Below are 22,936 nucleotides of genomic sequence, written 5' to 3'. Positions count from 1 at the left end.
TGTGATGGCTTGCTTCTCGTTACATCTTGATTAGAATAAATCATCATCTCTTTAAACGCACAGCTTCTTTGAACAGATTCTCCCCCCCACAGCTTGCTTTAAAATACCCTGCAGAGAACAGGAGGAGCTACTTGCAATTGATAAGTGTACCTGGAATATTGACCATATATTATGAATGGCCCCTCAAACGGGGGAAGAAAATATGACTACTTAGAATGGCTCCCCTGAGTGGCGGCTAGTGACAAAACAGGAATTATTTGGATGATAATCTGTCAAAAAAGGACCAGGTTACAGATACTTATTCTTATTTTCTAAGGAGGTTTAAAGACTTCAGAGCTATTTTAGGGAGCGTAGTGATGGATCTTTACCAAAATGTACCGTATATGCTGCCTACTCTTCAAATTCTGGCAGCTCACAGCATTTGAGTAAAACATTAATAGAGCCATAAAATACATCCATTACACCAACAAATAATGAGGCTACAAACTCATAGGTCTGTAAGTTAAATTCAAATGCTCTCTTAGGACTATATTTTTATCATTTTACAAAAAACCCACCCGGTGCAGCTAAATGCGGAGGCAGAGGGCTACTACTGAGAAAGTTATCCCTGTCTGAGCCTCCACTGTCTTTCAGAGGGCATCTGAAATATCTTATCCCTATTAGAACCACTCTGTTGGAATGGATCTGGAAAACGGACATCTAGAAGATAACATTCTAAGGGCCCCTTAAGATCCATGCAATACAGCGATGCATTGCATTCATTTTACTTGGGAAAACATCCCAAAATAGTCACTGATGCCCATCAAAGAAAGTACAGGATTTGTCTACATTTTAGAAGAATATGAAGCTATCACTTACCAAGAGATGTTCAGCCCATTATAGGCCTGCAGCTTTCAATTTGTCAAGAAACCTGCATGACTGTCCCTTATTTTTTGGGTCTATTTTAAAAGTTGGAAACGGGATCGGGGAGATTGTAGGAATAGAGTTACCAGTCTCATTTTCAAACCCTCCAAGACATGAATTAATGCACTTGAAAACTAGTAACAATAGTTGTACACTTTTGGGGAGGGGGAGATTTTAAGAGAGGACACCTTTAGTATCCTTAGTTAGGAAGGGTGAATCCCATGGCTGAAAACTAGGCACTCATCTGACTAAAGAATTTCAGTGATGGCGGTTCATGTCAACTGCATACTGCCCCTCCCTGGTATGCTGAACAATCCTGCCGCTCTAGGATTTCAGACAGTATTTTCTCAGTCGTTCGGCTGCTTAGCTACAGTCCTTTCTACGTTTTCAGCAAACAGGTAAGAAAATTTACCTGCCCTAAGAAAAAAGCTGATGATCTCTACATTCAGAGTTCAAAACTTCATTTGCTTCAATTTATCATTCTTCAAAATGGCCCACCTCGCCAAAAGCAAAAAGAAAAGGTGACTCCACACAGGTAAGTCGTCTTGGTTGGTGTTTATTTGAAGCCGTTAAAGACATGTCCTCATTTTCGCCAGCACTAGAAAGCAAGGTTCCACAGGACTGCACCTGGTTAAAGCCATACAACTGGACTAAGGGTTGTGCTGGATACATCTGCAGTCTCCATTGAAAAGTTAAAAACATCAATAAACTGAATACAGGAGACAGAACTTTCATTTACAGCATGGGTATGGTTAAATTCAGTCACTTTCAATGTGTTAAATTAAATACGTACGTACAAGTTCTGTTTAAACGAGTTTTAAAATGCCAATAGAAGTGCAAACTTAAAAATCAAGCAGCATAAAACAAAAATTTTGGATGGCGGGCCAATCCTTAACTGATTTATATTTGCCTTATCTTCAAGTCCAATATATTATTACTTTACTTTAAACGTGAACAGCAGATGCAATTATTATATGCAATATAAATAGAGCCAGATAGTAATTCTAACAGTCTTCCATAAAAGTGAATCCTGGAAAAAATCGTAATGGTAGTTTTAAACATAAAGGCTGTTTTGCATTTGGCCTTTGGTTCTAATGCTTGAGAACACCAGAAAAGACAATGGTGCAGCTTTCCAAAGTTGCTAGACTTTGGCAACTGACAAACATCACATCACTTAACAGTTTCCTCCTTTTGAAAAAACTAGGAGCATTCACTTGCAAAGTGGAAGGGTGGGGGAATTCCAAATTCTGTTTGAGTCCCAATGATCTTTTGTAGAACTGAAAAGTCATATGCTATTGCTTTTTCGTTTTGCAAATCCAACGTTCATTTTATGCTATTTTTTTAAAAAAATCCTGTTGTCTACAGCTTTCAAAAAAAAAAAAAGTAAATTATCTTGGTGCATGACAAAAATTTTAATAAGACCAGCTGGGCCTTGAGACCTAACTAGCGCTCTTAGAACAGCAGCAAATAATTTGTCGTGTTTTTCCCAAACCCAGTTTGATTTTAAGGTTTTATTCTCCAGAATTCCATGAAATCATCCAGCTGCCATAATCATCTTCGGAATGGCCAACTCATCAAATACAACCCCATAGCTGTTACACTCCCATCTTTTTAGACCCAAGCATAAATTCAATCATCTCAATACACTCACTGGTTCTATGTGTATGAATGGCACCAAAACTGTAGTTACTGAATAGGGTATATAGGATACTTAAAGGCGCTGCCGTATGGACAGATTGAGTTACTACTATTGGGATGGCACGAGGCTAATTTCACAATATAGCACAGGGGTCTCCAACCTTGGCAACTTTAAGACTTGTGGACTTCAACCCCCAGAATTCCTCAGCCAGCAAAGCTTCAACCCCCAGAGGAATTCTGGGGGTTGAAGTCCACAAGTCTTAAAGCTGCCAAGGTTGGAGACCCCCGATGTAGCAAAGCCTACGCCGGCTTGTAATGGCAGCCAAAACACACACCAAATTCCCTGATCACAACTTCTCAGTTTAAGAGCCAGGTAACATTGGACAAAACTGAGTTTTATAATGTAATTGAACATGTATTGGTGTTTTTTTTAAAAAAAAATGTAACCAACATAAGTAAACATACTTTTTGTTAATGCAAGTAAATACTCTTAGTTTTCTAGCTAGCATTAGACAGACTTACAAAAACAAAAGAGAAATGGCCTCTCTCTAACAACACGTGGGTTGCAATTACATCCAGTAATGTGTTAGTGGTCAATTTATTTTGTATATATAACAATATATATAGATATAGGTATATAAATATTAGGGTTGTTCTATTCGGAAACAAGATTTCAACGTAACACCAAAAAAAAACAAAAAAAACCCTTTTCATCAATACAAAGTAAACTCTGCATAATCCATGGTGGTATATCCCTCCAATGTGTTGCTTACAAACAAGTTTGGTACAAATAAGTTAGTGTTTCTCTGTCAAATAAATTGTACAGAAACTCAAAAAGTGCCATTTCGGTTAACTGTGGGAGTCTTACTCCAAGTGGCTACGGGAACTCATCTGAGCAGCAACAGGGGCCAACCGTCAAAATCATTTCCACCCTTGAAAGGCAACACCGAAGGGGTAAAGCACAAATGTAATGAAGTCACGTTAAGTCTGCATTTTTTTTCTTCTGTTAACCTTCATTTTTCTGTTAACCTACAACCCTTTTGTTTAATCCAATCCGGAACGAGAATTTTGGAGGCTACCCCAAACTCACCATAGGGGTTTTTTGTTTTTTTTAAAGCCTTAAGGCAGAAAAAAATCAGTGTTGACCTTTGCAATTAGCTCTCGGATACGAAAGAAAAGATTTGCGTTTCCATTTCGTTACAGAGAAATGACATGTCCCTCATTCCTCTTCACAGGCCAGATGGTTGATATTTAAAAAGAAAAAGAAAAAAAAGAAAGAAAGAAAGAAAGAAAAAGTTATCAGGGGGACAAAAAAAAAAAAGGATGCAAAATCTCAACCCAGCTATCAAAGTTACCGGGTTAAAATAAAGTTAAAAAAAAAATTAAACAGACACTGTTTGTACAATAGTGCACAAGAGGTTCAAGCACCTTCGAGAAGACACGTCTCACACTGTGCCAGGCACTTGGTCTGAACAGGTTTCTCCCAGTTGTCAGTTATGACAAAAAGAGCACCCACCATATTTTATGTATCTTCTTGTTAGAACTGGAAAAAAAAAATGCCATTGGAATAGTTTCCATGATGCTCGTATTTTTCTGTTTCCCAATTGCAAAGGCATTTTATTTTATTTTTATTTTTCCCGACATGATTATCTGATTTACATCCAACGTGCTTTTTTCGCTTCTATTGATCAGGTCTTGCTTTTTACCCTTCCAAAACACTGCATTTTGTACACGCTTATCATCCAACCAACATTCTTGCTACACTGCACCCTCTACAAACACAAGTACGCATTTTCATGGCCAGCTCCAGTTAACTTGGAAAAAAAGAGAGAGAGAGAGAGAGAGAGAGAGGACTTGGCGCTTCCTCGGTGCCAGCAGCAGCTCGTGGCTTTTCAGCAGGAACTCCACCTCTTGCTTCTGTGCGCTTCTCCCTATTGCTTGCAACCAAATTAAGAGAAATGCCCTATTTAAACTCTAAAATGGTTATCGTAAAACAGAGGAAATTTAGACGCAAAACTTCCTGAATGTGCACTTGACACTGGGACAAGCCAATGAAGGTTAAATTTCATTTCCCCAAGAAAAAACTGATCGCATCTGCCACAGCAGGAAGCTCCTGGTGTTATCAGGTCAATGTACATCACTATTTGGTCATTTACATATGGAGGTTCAAGGATTCTCAAGCTTCGTTCTCTGTCAGGGAGGAGTTGGTTGTTACTACCGAGTCTGGCTTGCGAGTCATTCTATCCAGCTCCTCTTGGACATTCGTCAAAACAGGTTTCTGCCCTATAAAAAAAGGAAGGCACAGGACACGTATGCAGAAAATCAATTCAAACCAGGGGTGGATAAAAATCGGTATTATTTTTTTTAGAATTTTTTTTTTTAAAAAATCGGATTTTTAAAAAATTTAAATCGGAATTTTTTTAATCAAATTTATTTTAATAAAATGCTTTTGGAGTAAAAAATCTATCTAAAGATAATTTTCTATTTCAGAATGATTTATTCTTAATTATTTTATTCGGCATAAAACCGTTGCTTAGTTATGTAGCATGAGGCTTTTACATTTTTGGTAAACTCATTCAATGAACCCAAACTCTGCAAGTTAAATGGGAAACCTTCACTTTGTTTGCAAGTAATAGTATTAAAGATTCTAACTACCAGCAAGAATGAGTCCTTACATTTAAAGAGCACCTGTCACTCCAGATCCATCATGGCAGCAGCGCCTGTTAGTGGGCATCCGATGCTCACCTGCTGCCCGCCACACCCCTCACCTTGTTGGGTCCCTGCCGCATCACCAGCTGTCCCCTTAAAGTGAATAGGACTGTCGGTGAGTCAACAGCAGGTCAGAGGAGGGTGGACAGAGATGACAGTTGCTCTTTAAAAATTATGATTTAAATCGACTTGATTTAAATCAAATCCACCCTGATGAAAACCACAGATCACAAAGTACTGCATGTAAATGGGCCCGATTAGATTAACGGCTTCTTTTGGACAGTACCTGATTTTTTGCCGGTGCTTTGCACGCTTCCTCCTGCACCAGGACTCCCGGGAGAACCTGTCTTTTTACTCAAGAGGCTGTTGAAGAAACTGGCTAGAACTCCTTCGCTTGCAGCATTGTCTAAGGAGGAAGAGGCAAACGCTGAAAATGGGCAAAAGTGGATGCTGACCCTTCAAAGAAATTGACTTTCAAAAGAGAAATAAAAGAAGAAAACCATGACACTGGTATATTTCTGATGTCAGACACAGACTTCAGGGGATAATTAGAACTGCAGAAAAAACAATGGCTACCAACCTCTCTTCCATTGAGGACCTGTATACTGCACGAGTCAAAAAGAGGGCTGTGAAAATATTTACAGACCCCACACATCCTGGACATAAACTGTTTCAATGCCTACCCTCAAAACGACACTATAAAGCACTGCACATCAAAACAACTAGATGCAAGAACAGTTTTTTCCCTGAATGCCATCACTCTGCTAAACAATTCCCTCAACACTGTCAAACTAGTTACTAAGTCTGCATTACTATTAATCTCATCGTTCCTATCACCCATCTCCTCCCACTTATGACTGTATGACTGTAACCTTGTTGCTTGTATCCTTACAATTTGTATTAATATTGTTTCCTGATTGCTTATTTGTACCCTATGACTATCAGTAACCTTATGGTTCTTGATGAATGTATCTTTTTCTTTTATGTACACTGAGAGCATATGCACCAAGACAAATTCCTTGTGTGTCCAATCACACTTGGCCAAAAAAAAAAAAAAACAACCCCTATTCTAAAATTCTATTATTATATGAAAAATTTTGTGTGAAGGCAAATAAGACGTATGCCAGAATGATGTTACAGCAGGACCCAATCTGGGTCGGTCACCGGGACCAGAATGTTACATTCTGCTAGAGTGAAGTTCCCTGAGGATGTGCTCCGAAAGCTTGGAAGACTAAAACCTCTGGTCCTGGTGGGATCCAGATTGGATCCCGCAAAATTGTGTATCTGTGTGTTCAACAGACAATGATCTTGTTACCCATTTTCCCATTTCGTTGCAACATCTTTTTCTTTTTGCATGAGGGCGACTTCTTGCAGAAAAGTGCATGATGCAACAAGAGGGTTATTGTCACAATGCTCCAATGCTGATTGGGGCTAAGAAGGGCATAACTAGTCCAAGATCACCCAGATGGCTTCCAAGCCTAAGGGAGATCCAGAACCTGGTTCCTCTAATCTCTAGTCCTGTACTTTGACCAGTAGACTACACTGGCTTTCAAATAAAACCATAATTATCTTCATCAAAACATACTATTTTACTATAGCTTCAGTAGTTAACTACCGTATTTTTTGGAATATAAGATGCACCTTTTTCCCCCCCAAAAAAGAGGGTGAAAATCTGAGTGCGTCTTATACTCCGAATGTAGCCCACGCAGCTTCTCAAACGGAGGTTTCAGAGGCTGAAAGAAGCTTCAGAAAAAAAGCCCCCAAATAGAGCTTCAGAAAAGAAGCTCTCAAACAGAGCTTTAGAGGCTTTTTTCTGAAGTTGTTTTGGAGACTTTCAGAGGCAGAAAAAAAGCAAAAAAAAAAAAAAAAAAGCAAGGCACAGATCTCACAACCAAGGAACCAGTTGCTAAAATTCACCTCTGGGAACAGCTGATTGGCGGTATTCCGGAAAGCCAATCCACCTGCCAATCAGCTTTTTTCATTATTTTCCTCCCCAAAAACTAAGGTGCGTTTTATAGTCTGAAAAATATGGTATATCTGTATTTGAGTAACATAAGCTTAGATATTTGAGGGGGAGAGGGGTCTGCTGCCTTTTCTAGCTATAGATCCACTATCGTTCCCAAAACATCTTAGCTTTTCTAAAACCTTTTTATCTTCTTGCTTGGGCATGGATTTATTATGAAGATACACCTCTAATTATTACATCCCGTATCCAATGAAGGATTAAAGCAGAGGTGAGATTTAGGATTTTTTTGAATGGTGTAACTGAAAAAGTTTTTTCTTTTTTTTAAATTACATTTAAGAGATTAAACTTTTTTCACAATGGCAAGTTTCATTATGCTAATGATCAATGTAGCAGTTCACAAAAAGCTTTCCAAATATCCCCACAGCCTTTGAACCAACAGACCATAAAAGGTTCCACCCAGACAAAGTTCAAAACAAAACAAACATTGCTAAGGTGAACTGCATACTTTTAATAGCCGGATCTGGCTTCTTGACGGATGCTATTGGCGAGGCGCTAGGAACGGCGGCAGGGCCTGTCCTGCCTTGCGGTCGGGGTGACCCAGAAGGGCCACGAGCAGGAGATTCCTGGACAATAAGAAAAAGCAACAGGATGTGGTTTACTGATGCTATCTTTTTGTAAAATATCACCTACCTCCCCTTATTATTTTTGAAAGCTGTGTACAACAATGAATTGAAGCCATTAATAAAGTACAAATTTCCCTTGGTGCAGCGCCATCATCTGTCAAACAATTTCGCATTCCTAAAACGTTCACTGGTGGATTACTCTTAATATTCTTCTCTCTTATCTGATTATGCTGCCTTATGGAATGTACCCAATTTTAACTATGGATACTTACAGAAGCTCTGGTAGGGGTGGCCGGCTGCTTGGCGAGGAATGACTGAAAGAAAAGTTACAGGCCTGTCAATGGATTATCCAAAGAACTGCAATACACCATTGTATTTTAGAAATCAAACAAACTCACTCACTCATGGGTGCACAATGTACAGCGCTCCAGATGTTTGTGAACACAAATCCATCTAGCATAGTTAACAATGAAGGACAGCGATAGATCTGTTCAACAACATCAGGGTGACTATATATATTGTGCACCCATGCTATATATGTCTGATAAGAATGAATCAGAATCGCTAGTTTCAATGAAAAAAAGAACAGTATTACTAAATTAAAATTCAAAACTATTCAAAACTAAGGAAACAGCTCATCCACAAACTAGAGAAGCCCCATGTGACCAGACCACAGTCACCTCTTTCACTACATCAGACAACTACAATTCCAAGAATTGTTTTGAGAGAAAGTCACCATGCAAAACAGAGCTTTTGCTCTGCGTGTAAGTTCTGGGAATTTTTTTTCTCCCTTGGAGCTTTACACCCTGGTCCTTCTGGCAAGGATTCTGCTTACTGGGGATTCATTGAAGACTTACTATCACAGGGAAAAAAGAGGAAGATTCAGGTCTGTAGTGGTAGGATAACAATGCTACCCTGTTTCCCCCCAAAATAAAGACACTCCCTGATAATAAGCCCAATCGGGCGTTTGAGCGCATGGCAATAAGGTCAAGCGCTTATTTCAGGGTTCAAAAAAAATATAAGACAGGGTCTTATTTTCGGGGAAACACGGTAAGTAGTCAATGATATGTGGAGAAGACCAAGATGATGTTCTTCTAATTTGAGAAAGATTATTTTTAGGTATAGGCTTAAATGTTTTGAGATTTTCCTGCCAGCAAACCATGAAGATGGTTTCTGCAACTGTGATCAAAAAGGGATGCAAAGGCTACAAAAAGGGAGATTTAGGGGGCTGCATTGAGATCCAAAGCCTCACGATGCATAGATGCTATTTTAAAATACCCTAAGCACCCAGAGACAAGCAAAAACAGAAAACGGCGCTTTTTTCCCCCCTCTTACCTGCTGCTTCATCAGAAAGACCTGCTCATCTTCTGCCGCAAACTCTTTATCATGAACTAACTGACAAGGGAAATAAAAAAAAAGAGTTTTCTCACAAACAGATGTTCAGTTATCTGAAATTATCTCCATTAAGAGCAGCCGGGGGGGCGGGGCGGCGGAGGGAGATTATGATATGCCTTGACATCTGGTGTAATAAATGCAAGAAGTGTGGATGTGCACACACCTGTTTGGATCATTAGAAAACACAACCACACACAAGGAAAGAAACAATACACAAGGCTGTCCCTCCCAACCCCAGCCTGGGATGTAAAGTGTGGAAACTGCAGAAAAGAGGGGAGTCACAAGCAAATGTCTGGCAATGATAGCACTTTCCCTTCCACTTCCTTTCTTAGCATGGTGCTTTAGGGTTAGAAGCCCTGCTGAACAGTCACTCTGGCCTGAGATCAACACAGATAAGAAGGCCTGGAGATGGCCCGTGGACATTGCAAGGAGAACTCTGTGCATGGAAAAGGATGGAACGCAGCTCCGTTCTGGGAAAGCCCCTTTTCTCCATATGCAAAAGAAGCCAATGGCTTCTCCTACTTCATGGAGAGAGTGACTTTCTCAGATGCAGCTAAGGAGTATATCAGCTTCCTTGACCTGCTGCCAGAGTGTAGGAACTGTAGGGACTAACTCCCATTTCTGGACAAGCATTTTTTAGACTGTATAGGCACAAGCAACCACAGCCTGCCAGGCTGATAAACTTAGGCAGTTAAGAAGGAAATATCTTCTCGGCTCCTCCTGCAGAATTCTGTGCCTGAGGCAGGGGAGACGTACATCAAAGGCCTCCTCAGAAGGCTTCTATGTCTCAGAACACTCTTCCACTCATGGTTAGTTGGATCCAAGCCATTTTATTCTGGTCTTTTCCATACCAAACTACAACTCCTTGCCTGGAGTGAAAAGTAGCATTCTGTTTTTTATAAGTGCTCTTTGTCAGTCAACGAGTCCCAAGAAGCACTTCTCCAAGTGTTTCATAAGTGAATAGTTAGAAGATCCACTACTCCACTTTAACTGATGCCAAACAGAAGGTTACTGTAATTTAAAATATGAACTTCGGTGTCAATGACCAGTAGCTAGCTTCACATGAAGGATAATGGAGCAGAGTTCAAAGCTGCTGTACCTTTCTTACAGGTGGTTTCACGATGAAGTCTTCGTATGCATCTTCTGGTTTCACTGTTGTGAAATTCTCATGCAGGATTGCAATTTTCTTTTCATTGTCCCAGCCGGCAGGTCTAGAGAAAGAATTACCATTCATGCAAGCACATCCTTTTTTTTTTCAGTCATACGTTTTGAACGTAAAGGTGTGATTTTGCCTGTCTTTTATTCCCTTTGAAAAGAGACACTTGTAAATTTGATGGGCAGGGAGGAGAGGAGGGCTGCAGTGAATGAAATTAGTACACACATGTAAATAATTTCATTCACAGGTTTTGGGAACTAGGAAGTTTTACTTTATGATTAAAATGAATGAAACTAATTTCAGTGCTTATCACCATTTGGGGGGGGGTGTCGCACCACCCTCCTTTGAAATTCAACAATTTTCAGAGGGAATTCTGGAAGGTACAGAGAGAATTCAGAGAATATAGGTACATTTCTCAAAAAAAGAGCCAAAGGAACGAAGATGAAATGCTAACCAGAAAAGACCAATCCCAAGAAGTTACTTAAGTCTACACAGAGCATGAAAACTATGTATCTTTCTCAAACTAGTGCTCTTCAAATTATTATAGGATTACTATAGGACAGTGATGGCGAATCTTTTTGGGAGCATGCGTGCATCTGGGCCGCAACCCGGAAGAGAAGCTGCCCAGGGCACATGCGCGCACCTGAAAATGGACTTCCGGTTTCAGCCAGCTATTCTTCAGGGTTTCTGGCGTGCATGCGCACCTGACGATCAGCTGGCCAGCGCGTATGGTCATGCAGGAAAACGGAAGATCAGCTCTTCTAGTTTCCGGCACTGACGCATGCAAAAAGCCAGCTGATCGTCACCCGCACATGCGCACCAGAAATCCGGAGGAGAAACGGCTGAGCCGCGCATGCCAGGCGACATGACTCCGCTTGCCACTTCGGGAACACGTGCCATAGTTTAGCCATCACGGCTATAGGATGAATTCCATCTAGACAATATTACTCAAGACGGATTTCTACTAAGAGTTGAGACAGGCATTTGCATCTTTTAGGTAGGTTTCATCTCCCTTGCCCCACCAAAGACAGAAAAATATTGTGTGTCAGTTACAGTAGCCTTTTGATGCGTCTTCTTTTGCCCCTTCAACTTACATAAAAACCGCGTCCTTTTCTACCACTAAGGCAGGGGTTGCAAAGTGAAAGCCGTATTTTTTATGTACAATGTACTTATATAACAAGTCGAGGTTCTTCTCCTCCTTAACGGATGTATAGATCAAGGCCGCACCATCTATTCATTTCGTATTAAGGAAAATTCCAAGCAGAGTAAGTGCTAAATGTATACATTTGAGTCTCTCAAAAGTAAGTACCTGTTTCTAAATGATATATTTAGTTGCTAATTTTATATCCTGCCTTTATCTCAGAAATTGAAGACAGTGTATGTTGTTGCTTTCTCCTTTACCTCAGAGAAGCCTTATGAGAGACCAACATAACAGCTAAGCATTGGTCACCTGTCTAACACTTTATTTCCACACCATATGTTTATTTACTGGATATTGATGACAATGGTTTGAAGCAGTCCAATTTTAAGCCCAAGGAAAAGGAGAGTAGAATACAATACAGAAATGAAAAACAATACAGAAATGAACATGTTAAAAGTTTTCAAACTCAAAAAAAAATATTACAAGAAGCCTAAAGCTGTTTAAAGAAATACAACCCTTCCTAAAGGAGCCATATTGTTTCCTAGCAAAATTAATGTATTCATTTAAATATAATTCACCAATTAACTGATTGTACTTGCAGCGCAATCCTATAAATGTGACTCCAGGAAAGACCTACTTAAGGGCAGATAGTAGCAGGCTGATCTGGCAGGTAAGATCCAATAGACCGGCAAGATTTCTCGCAGTCAACATTTTTGGGATTGTACTGTTCACCGCTAGACACAGAACATCTAAAATTGGTGTTCATTTACCAGCCATTACTGGAAATACAAAACCTCTCACCATAACCAAGAAAATGGAATATGCTAGTGTCGGCCCTGAAGCGATTTTGGGGACATTTTTGTTGTGGGCCACCGGCAGCCAACAGAGCTGGCAGCAGAGCAGGACAATGAGGAGGTTGGGGAGGAACCTGGGCAAGTCCTGGGGGCTGGGGAAAGCTTGAGACAAGGGCCCTGCCTTGGAGGCAGAGAGGGAGCTAGACAGCAGCAAGGCAGAGGAACAGCTGGAACCTGTTCCCAGTGTGTGCATGCACAGAGCTGCCAGGAGACAAGAACAATTAAGAAAGCAGGGGTGACTTGGGCATAAGGCCACACCTTGGAGATAATTGGCCCTTCCCATAGGACATAAAAGAGGAGTGAACGGGACGTGGGCTTTTGCAGGAAACAATTGGTTCATTTGGTCGTTTCAAGGTTGGAAAGTTCTGTTCGTGACTCTAATAGTCTGTGTGCCAAGTTTGGCCTTGCCCTGCATTTGGAAATTGGTTCACTGGCAGCGTTCCAACTAAGATACGGTGGGTGTTGATAAACATTCCTCTGAAAGATTGTTTGCCAAAGCCTTGTTCACTGTGAATGAAAGTAATCCACAGTCGTGTAAATAAAAGAGGTTTGGCCGGAATTAAGACTTTTTCATGCTTTCTAAGGAAGCCTAGATGAGAACAATCTTCAGGGCTGCCACAGCAATGCTGGGTAGAGCTGTGGGAACTTAACTGGGGAGGTAGAGATAGCGGGGAGAGGGATGTGTAGCCAAAATAACATTCTTTCTCATGGGAGCCAAGGACGTTCTACCAGATGTTGGAAAGGCGTGAACCAAAGCCAGGCTGGAGTTGGGACTACGACCTGATTGGACCATGTGATGGACATATGACCTGGAGGGTGGGGACTTTGGACTTTGAGCAGGGAACTCTGGGCCCTTCAGAGTCGGCTTTTCACCAGCCATGCTAATATGACATCCCAAATAAATATATTGAGGAAACTCCAGGCCTCAGAGTTTTGATTGCTTTGGAGTTATTACTTGGAACCCTGACAGCTGGCCTTTATGGTTTTAAATTTGAATAGGTGCTCATGAAAGGCAAATGAAACATAGATGTGACTGTTTTCAATGGTGGAAACAAAACAAAGAACGGAGTTGGATTTGTGTTAAACATTGTTTCACGTTTATAAAGTACTTCTTTAATATACCACTTCAGCTTAAGAAAAAGGATACACTGCAAGCAGAACCTACGAATGTGCGACTGAATGAAATCAAAGTGTTCTTCCCTGTAGTCGTGCTCTTTTTCTAACACACTCATTGCGTCACACTGGAAAAACAACAACAGCAAAGGAATCTCAAAGAGTTCTGAAAGTCTGCCACGCAATAAAATGAGTGTGGAAGGCAGACTTTTGCGTAAATCAATATTTAGAGCAAACTTTCAAGCTATGAAAGGGAAAGTTTCAATTGTATTTATTCATTTAGTCCATTTGTATAGCAACCAACCCAATCAACATATGATTCAAGGCAATGTACACACACACCAAAAAAAACCAATAACATTCTCCAATATTTTTCTGTTTGAAAATGTTGCGCCCATGGCAGCTTTGTCCAATACAAAAACGTGCAACTCCTTAGACCTGATTTGCTATTTAATCACACTTCAGCTGCATGGTGTGTAAATTTAGAACAGAGATCTCCTGTGATTTCAAATATTTGGCAGAATAGTCTAAAATTAGCATATACAAAAGGGAAGCTTGAAGAAAAAGGAAGCAGGCAGAATTCAATGTTCTTCCTGGACTGTAGAGAATGGGAAATGTGAGAGATATTGAAATCAAAAAGAATATGCAAAAGTGCTCAAGGTATCATTACCGATGTTAATGTTAAAGAAACAGGAAGGGAGGGAGAGAGGGAAAGGAGATATGAGAGAAGAGGGAGGGAGGGAGGAGAGAGATATGAGGGTGGGAGATGAACAAAGGTATGAGGGAGGGAGGAAGGAAGATAATATGAGAGAAGAGGGAAGAAGGAGATGATATGAGAGAAGAGGGAGGGAGGGAGGAAGATATGAGGAAGGGAGGGAGGGAAAAACCATCTTCCCCACAAATCAGATTTCATTCTTTGAAGTAACAAGATTCAATTCCATTGTATAAATGGGGGGCGGGGCGGGTTTGGCACTGAGTGGGATTTCAAGCTTACCTTTGTGCAAACTACCACCACAGGAATCCCAAGATTGTGAGTCAGCACATTCTCTCCGAGAGGGAGAGCAATATTCTCCTCATCTTGCCCTGATGGACCTCTTCTTTGTGGGGAGCCCTGATAACCTCCTTCCGGTTCTACATATTCTTGAAAAATCTTCACAACTACAACAAAACATATACTTAGATTTTAAACAGTGTCTTTTATGTTAAAAGCTACAGCTACTGTTTCAAATGCTCTTTATAAAAAAACAGGTATTATTTGAAATTAAAGAGCAAAAATTAGGACAAAGCACCTGCTTGTAAAAAAAGGGGTGGGGAAGAAACACCATCGATTATTTTTTCTCCTCAGAATAGTTTTAATATGTTTACCAGTTATCCCACTTCATCTTCCAGGTCTCCAAGAACCCTTCACAATGTAAAAACAGTTTTTTTTTCAAAACAAAAATGTTTTTCAAAAATGGATTTGGGTAGCTCATTCTGAAACTTCAAGGCTTCATTATTTTAAAGCTTTTTCAGTAAACTACTACAGACAGCTAAAGAAGAAGAAAAAAGCTGTATCTGTGCCTAGTTTTCTGGAAGCGGAAACCCTACAAGAATTCAACGTATTAAAAATTCAGAAGACCTGAAGTGCCGAAAGCAAGGCTTCTTTTAATAGGCTTTCAGAAACTGTACTCCTACAGTAGCTTTTGCACTTAATATCCCAATGGTTGCAGATAATTTCAAGGTTGCTGAACACGACTACCCTTCCCAAAAATGCCATCCTTTCTATTTAATGAGATCATCTACATAATAAAAGATTAAGAATATCATGCCTTAGAAGATAAATGACCCAAATAGTGAGTAACATCATCAAATGAGGGTGCAAATTTATTAGCAACTCCAACAGCACAAATGAAGCATCTTCTTAAATCACTGAAATCCATTTGTATGGAGTTTTAGCTCAATCTATTCTTGAAGGCTCTTGGGGCCAAGTCAAATTTTGCTTTACCAAGAGCCAGGAAACTCAAACATCTGCAGCATGCCAAGTGCTTCATCTCTAAACTGCTCAACATTGAAGGAAATGATATTTTAAAAAGAAGCACCTGTGCACAACTGCATTTGTTTATTAAATTTGTAGGTCACCCGCATACAACTCTGAGCAGCTGTCACTTATGGAAAGTCTTGCCCAAGTTGTTTTATGCGATTGCTTCCTTAGCTAAGATAACAACTCCTGCCTTCTATGGTGGGGAAAAAAACCCCACAGTACCGTTCATCTTCTTGCATTTTTCCAATAGCTTTGGAAACTTTCACTTCGGGCACAGGTCCACAACAATCATTACTACATCCAGGGAATACACAGAAATGACTTGTGTGTTTTGCAAAATTCCAAACACAGGCGTTTTTCTGCTGTAACGGACATGCTCATTTAAGTTTCCGTATAAATGTGGAATGATACAATCCACAGCACATACTGTAACCTCTTGGCAGAGGAAAGGGATTCTTTGACCCACTGCATTTGAAATTATTTATGGGTTTGATGAACTCACATGACACGGCTTCGGAAAACCTTAAGGATTTTTTTTTTCCACCACCAGCATAATATGAGCGCAGTGTCACATTGAGGCCAAGAGGTGTTTGTGTCAAGTAGTGGAAGGTGCTTGCCAGAATACACTTCGTGAAAAAGATGACGGTGCCCAAATGTTTGGAATAGAAATTCTGATGACACATTGTTTTTGTAACTAGAACTGGTATCTTAAAAAAATGTTTTTAAATGATTCTCTTGACTGAATTTCCTCCCTGATGGACCTCCACAATTCCATAGCTCCAACTGCTTTTTTAATAAATCAACCATTATCATGCTCACCACTGCACCGCATACATGTGTGTCATAAATAAAGAAACTGGTTATTTGAAAACTCTGCTGCTATTTGATTTTGGACAATGGCTTTCTATTAAGTCAATGCCATGCACAAGATTTTCGTCCCTGAAGCTCCTAAAGTTCAGTGCAAGCACCATTCAATGCCCCTTGTAAGGAGAGAGCTTTGAGGACTGAAAATTCATCATTATGCTTTTGAAATAATTCTCAGAAACACAATTTAGAACAGGGGTCTTCAACCTCGGCAACTTTAAGACTTGTGGACTTCAACTCCCAGAATTCCTCAGCCAGTAAAGCTGGCTAAGGGATTCTGGAAGTTGAAGTCCACAAGTCTTATAGTTGCCAAGGTTGAAGATCCCTGATTTAGAAGATATATCAACCAGTAAGTTGAAACTCTGGGTATTCTTGTGTTAAAATTCTTCAACAATTTTAAAAAATTGTTGTTGTAAATAAACCAATCGAGTTCACCAGGTCCACGTTAACAATCAATTCATTCTGCAGGAATTATAGTAGTCTTCACTAACTGTCCACAGTTGGGACCCACAACTGTTACTAAGCAAGGTGGCTGGTAAGCAAGACATCAGGCGACTGAGACTTGCAACCATAATACAAGCTTTTCCATTGTCTCTGCTTGTCAATGAAGATACTCAATCATGCAGGTAGAATTGTCTGAAAGTTGAGTCATGGCAACTTGACTTTTCTTCTTTCATTTGAAATGTTTTGCTGCTTATCCAAGTAGCTTCTTCGGTCAAACTGTAGAAGCTACTTGACTAAGCAGAGAACCTTTTCAAACCAAAAAAGAAAAAAAGTTCAGTTGCCATGACCCAACTTCCAGACTGTCTCTGCTTCTGACAGGCAAAGACAATAGGAAAGCCAGATTCATTTAACAACCATGTTACTAGCTTAACAACTGCAAAGATTCACTTAACGACTGTGGCATGAAAAATCATAAAACGAGGCAAAACTTAACAAACGTTTCATTTAGCAACAAATACTTTGGGCTCTCAATTGTGATCTGTTAGTCGGGACTACCTGTACAAAGACACAGCAATCTGAAAATACTTTAATTGGGCTTTGCACAAGAGCTGCCAAGAATCCATACTGGAACGAATCAATGTCTGCAGAAACAGATTTTGCACAAATTAAAGCAAGAAGCCCAGCATTGCAAACAGGGAAGGGAAAATGAGGTCTAAATTTAGTATTAGGCAAACATCAAATCACACTTGACTATTGATAGTGGAAGATGACTTCCTGGAAAATCAGGGCAAATGCATGAAGTCTTGGCACCAGCTTTGTATGACTTCCCTCTGTCACAACTTGGGAAAACGATTTCCCTTCAGTATCAACAAAAGCAGCTTTGGGAAGCAGTCACTTCCTAAAGCAGTATGGTCGCTTTTCCCCCTCAAATATTCCTTTGGGAAGTAGCAATTTGAAAGCCTGCTCTCGCTTCAGATATTTAGATCTTAAGAGCCATGGTGGCGTGGTGGTTAAAATGCAGCATTGCAGGCTAATTCAGCTCACTGCTAGGAGTTCAATCCTCGCCAGCTCAAGGTCAGCCTCCATCCTGGTCAGTAAAATGAGAACCCAGATTGTTGGGGGTAATACGCTGTCTCTGTAAACTGGTTACAGAGGGCTGTAAAGCACTATGAAGTGATATACAAGTCTAAGTGCTATTGCTATATCCATATATTTTTTTGTCTTACAAGCCACTGAACTTTTGAGACACAGTCCTGCTTAGAACAAATCCATTTCATCAACTCTGTAATGACTAACTCAAGAACCATCACTGTCAAATGTTCTACTCCAGGCACTATCAAATTTAGATCTAACCCATTATGCCCTCATTCACAGTGTAAACCTCTGCAATGTTACTCATGAAAGCCACCCTACCTATGTCATTCCAACATTTATTTAATTTTAATGTAAAAGGAACAGGGATATTACTTATTTACAAGCCTACTTTCCCAGGGTGACCAATTCTTCATTAGATGAACAAGTACAAATTACACGGTCTTGTTGCAAAAGCCACAGAATTAGCAATGCTGTTTGAAGCAAAGAGACTCAAACACAAACTGCAGGCAGACAAGTTAGGTAGACAGTGCTTAGTTAATGGACTTTTGCCCTGGCTCAGTATAGTTCATTCTTCTAAATAAAGTGCACGGACATTAAAGAAATGTCAGCCTCACGTAACTTACATTGTTGTTCCATGTTTCTCATTTCTTCCGGGGGGATTTTCAGTTTATCAATATGTTCCCGCAAGACACTTGCCCATTTCTGTAAGGATTCCAGAATAGTCCATGGCCTAGACATATCTGCCACAAAGATTACGAGAGTCTCCTGCAACGATTCTGCTGTCACGGCAAACTTCAAAAGACCTTTGTGATACAAATCGCCATCAAGAATCCAGACATTACAGCGGGTCTGATCTGCAAAGGAGACAATCCCTCTTAAGTAGGAAATTCTTCTCACATGAAAAGATATAGCCTCCATTAACATACTTGGCACTGACAACTTCTAAAGCACCAAGTACACAGCCAGCACTAAATATAGCACAACTCTGCTTGCAAGGGAGACTACAAACAAGAATCCAGCATCAGAGAGGTAGAGAAAGAGGAGAGAAGCAGGGGCTGACTAAGTATGAGAATGTGCAGCTATTTCAGACACTCTTACCTAAAAATATTAGGATGGTCTTTCCAAATTGTCAAGGATAAATCTGGATAAATAGATGGCTAAATCTTCTGGTTTCAGTTGCTTTGTCTTTCTTAGTTTATTGCTACTATTTGCCTCACTCTGTATACAAGCTCAGCTCCACACTAATGTTCAGAAGTTCCATGAGCATTTCACCAGTGCCTGTTTTTTTTTCCTAATTCATGACTTTTGCAAGAAATGCTTCTTAAATGTTGTGCCTTTTACTTGAATAGCATATATATTTAGAGGCAGACATCTCCCTCATTTTTACATGGTTTATGACTAGAGAACTGCATCACAAAATTCACAAAACCACAACTATTTATGCATAATTATGTTTTAATTTTTAATATTTTGGGAAATTAAATTAGATCCGCTTGTGTTTATTGTGGTCACAGAAGACAAGGATGATCCAGAGTGTACCAGATTTGGAAATGCTGCAGTACTCAGCTTTTTTCAAAGGTGAATTCTGAGGACAAGCTTAGAAAAAGTAGGGCAGCTGAAACATTCTGACGAGCAATTTTAAATGCACAGGGCAGAAAGGACAAAAGGATCGAGTAATTCTGAAAGCAGTGAAACTAGATGAGTGAATGTCAAAAAGGAAGCTTTCAGGTTGTACGAACGGAGCAACAAGAGGGTCAGGAGAATGGCTGTGGGGGATTCTGAAAAATGTATACAGGATAGAGAAATGGACAGAAACCAGACTTAAATGAAAAGGGGAGGGGGTAGGTTCCATACACACACACAAAAAAAATGCTAGCAGAGATAATGAGGCAGAATGTACTAAATGTGATAACAAATAATTAAGGGCCATATTTTGTGGTGGGAGTAGCATGTCTTGCTAATTGCCTGAATGTAGGCATCAAAGGAAAGAGAGAATGAACCAGACATAAAAGAAAGTGAAAAGAATAAAGACATTTAAACTTCTGACAATAACATCTTTGAGGTAAGCTGGCCTTGAAGTTTAGGCAAAAGAAAGGCAGGTAAAACAAGGACTTTACCATCTCTATCTTCATCATGGACATTTAGGTATAGATATTCCAGCCCTCTTCCTTTCTTGCCATGCTCTACTCCTTGGATTTTAGTCAGCAGGGTTGTTTTACCAGAGCCATCATCACCTGCCAGTATGTTTGCAAGGAAGAGAAGAAATAGGAAGATAATCTTTAACAGAAAAACACGTCATGCCTTTGAATTGACAAGTTGTATGTACCTTGACAGCAGCTGAAGGAACATTTCATTTTACAGAACAGCTAAACAAAGCCAGGCCTCTTTATGGTGCCAGTCTGCTGCACGCTTCTTCCACTTTCTAACTTGTTAAATATCAATGACCTTTCATTTTCTTCTTCAAAAAGGAAACATTATTTCTCGAAAAGAAAATCTGGGGGGAAAAACCCCATTAAGTCTGTAAGAAGCACTAGAGGCCTTATGTCACAAAATGCATGGTCTTCACAAGACCATGTGAAACCTGACTAATGTAGTAATCTCAGCAAACGCTTTCGTCCAAATTAAATGGGTTTTTTCTTTCCTCAGTTAACCTTCCTGGAGAACCAATAGCGTCCCATAGCTATTCACTGATACTCACCAAAGACAAGAATATTTTTGCCTGATGGTAATTTAGACCTTGAGCGGGTGGAGACTTCACTCAATATTGATAACCTGCATTGAAGTAACATTCTTTTTAGTCAAGGATGAAAGATACAAATCAGAAGAACAGGATGAATGACCCCCCAAAAAACCCAACAAACCTAGAAGTGAAGGTCCATCCTATGAAAAATGAATCAGCTTTTTTTTTTTTTTTGCTTTCTACGGTTTTTATATGTCCAAATGTCTTTTCCAAACATTAAATAAATATTTAAACCCTTGGGTCAGAAAGTTTTTTTATATTTTACGTTTATATTCAATCATGTTAGGCCTTGTAATATCAAACTACAACCATAAATTTATTTAGACAAATTGAGGGAAAGCCTACCTTTTACGAATTACTGTTGAACTAGGATTTTGAGTATGAACCAACAGTGCAATATTACTGTTTTCTGAGATCAGCCATTATTATAAACATGACACAACATGAGATGGACAGCTGTACAAATTTAATAAATAAGGAACTAAAGGTTATGTATTCCATATATTATGGAAAGTTGCTCCCCACAAGACTTGGGTACCAGGAGTCAAAGGCCTGACTCTTACCTTTTGCAGAAAATCACCTATTCTCTTGTTAAAGAATTTGACTCTGCAATATTTCAATTATAGAGAAACGATTGTAACTGTAATAAACAAAAAAATTCCTGGGCATTTGTTAACTGTTTAGAAACATTCTAAATCTAGTACGCAGACCAAGAAGGGTTTATTCTCACCGTCTGACATATTTTACAGCATTCTTTCACAACAGATTATAGTAGTGAGTCACAAAACCCAAAACAAGCCAGAGGTAAGAGTCGCTCCTTCTAAATAAAATACATGGCAACTCAAAAGAGTTCAGAATTACACGCATTCCTTAAGCCATGGTTAAGCATGCATTCATTACACAGAGAATTTATCACAAAGGAAACTATCAATGAAAATAAAAGCAGCCCACTGATAAAATCGGGAAACGCCATAAGGCGGTTTAGAATAGAATAGAATTTTTTATTGGACACACAAGGAATTTGTCTTGGTGCATATGCTCTCAGTGTACATAAAAGAAAAGATACATTCGTCAAGAATCATAAGGTACAACACTTAAATGATAAGTCATAAGGTACAAATTTAACACTTAATGATAGAACACTTAATGATAGTCACAGGGTACAAATAAGCACAGGGTAAAAATCAGGGAAACCAGTATAGAAAACAATGCCAGCCAAGCATCCTAACAAATCAGGCTAGCTAGGGAACGAACACAACTTGTATTGAGACATGGGGGCGGGTGGGAATGCTAGTGATAAAAAAAGAAAAAAGAAAGCCATAGTGAGATGCAAAACTGCCATGTCAAAGCTGGAGGAGAGGCCGCTTACTTGGCATAGGATTAAAGCTAAAGAGTATTAAGGATAACATTTTAGAGGCATCCTACTTAAAAGGCAGCCGAAGCAGAGGCTGGCAGGCATTTTAAACCCTCCAGCAACTCTTTGGGGTGCAGGGGAAAAAAAGAAAGAAAGGAGAGAGCATTCTGCATCCCTCAAAGGAAGGAAGGCAGGGAAGATGCAGCGCCAGGAGCCCCATTTCGGGCAGAGGCTTCCCCCAAAGGCTCTCATCCACCTATCCCCTCACCTCGCAACAACCTCCAGGCGGGATGGCGAGAGGGGAGGATGGGTGTGGTAGTTGTTCTCTCATGCCCCTAAAGTTAGTAGCACCAGGCCTGGGAAAAGCTGCCGCCCACCGTCGGCTTTGCAGGGAAGCAGCAGCCCCCTCACACACACACACACACACACACCTCCACCCTCCGGGCAGGGCAAGCTCCCCCTCCCACCCCGGCGGCTCAAGCTGCAGGAGGCGCCCCTTCCAAGGGCGGCGGAGCTCAGCCATCTCGCCGGGAAAAACGGGCTTTAAGTGGGGAGGGGCAAGAGGCCTCCCGGGGCTCCCTTGGCTGAGGCGGCGGCGGCCCCTCAACCGGCCCTGCAAAGCCGAATCCCACCTGCGAGAGGGAAAGGATGCAATGCCGGCCCCGCCCCGCCCCGCCTCTTCCCCACCAGCCACGCCGCCTCCTGAAGGCCCGGCCCGGCTGCTCACCAGAGGCTCTGGCCTTCCTCCTCCTCGCTGGGGAGGTCTGCAGCCAAAGGCCCGTCCGGCTCCAGCAGCTTCTTCTCTGCCAACACCGGCGCCATCTTGCCAACGGCAGCCGCCACAAAGAGTGACCTCATCCGCCCAGGCTCCGCCGACAGGACCCCGGCTTTCCCACACTCTCGGCTAAGGACCCCGACTGT

General features: G+C 40.6%; 1 protein-coding gene across 1 annotated transcript; it reads right to left on the bottom strand.

The window, feature by feature from the left end:
- Positions 1–2,977: 2,977 nt before the first annotated feature.
- Positions 2,978–22,894, bottom strand: DYNC1LI2 (dynein cytoplasmic 1 light intermediate chain 2). The gene is made up of 13 exons (XM_058155630.1): positions 22,743–22,894; positions 20,620–20,693; positions 20,039–20,155; positions 18,545–18,775; positions 14,493–14,656; positions 13,533–13,626; positions 11,485–11,620; positions 10,334–10,445; positions 9,175–9,234; positions 8,112–8,153; positions 7,722–7,839; positions 5,537–5,656; positions 2,978–4,824 (listed from the first exon to the last, which is right to left on the bottom strand). The coding sequence occupies exons 1-13, from the start codon at positions 22,871–22,873 to the stop codon at positions 4,718–4,720; spliced, it is 1,506 nt and encodes a 501-aa protein (XP_058011613.1). The 5' UTR covers positions 22,874–22,894; the 3' UTR covers positions 2,978–4,717.
- Between the last annotated feature and the right edge of the window lie 42 nt (positions 22,895–22,936).

The sequence above is a fragment of the Ahaetulla prasina genome, chromosome 12 (genome assembly GCF_028640845.1).
Source record: "Ahaetulla prasina isolate Xishuangbanna chromosome 12, ASM2864084v1, whole genome shotgun sequence".
NCBI lineage: Eukaryota > Metazoa > Chordata > Lepidosauria > Squamata > Colubridae > Ahaetulla > Ahaetulla prasina.
Note: the sequence above shows the minus strand (reverse complement) of the source record. Positions and strands in the feature narration are given on the sequence as shown.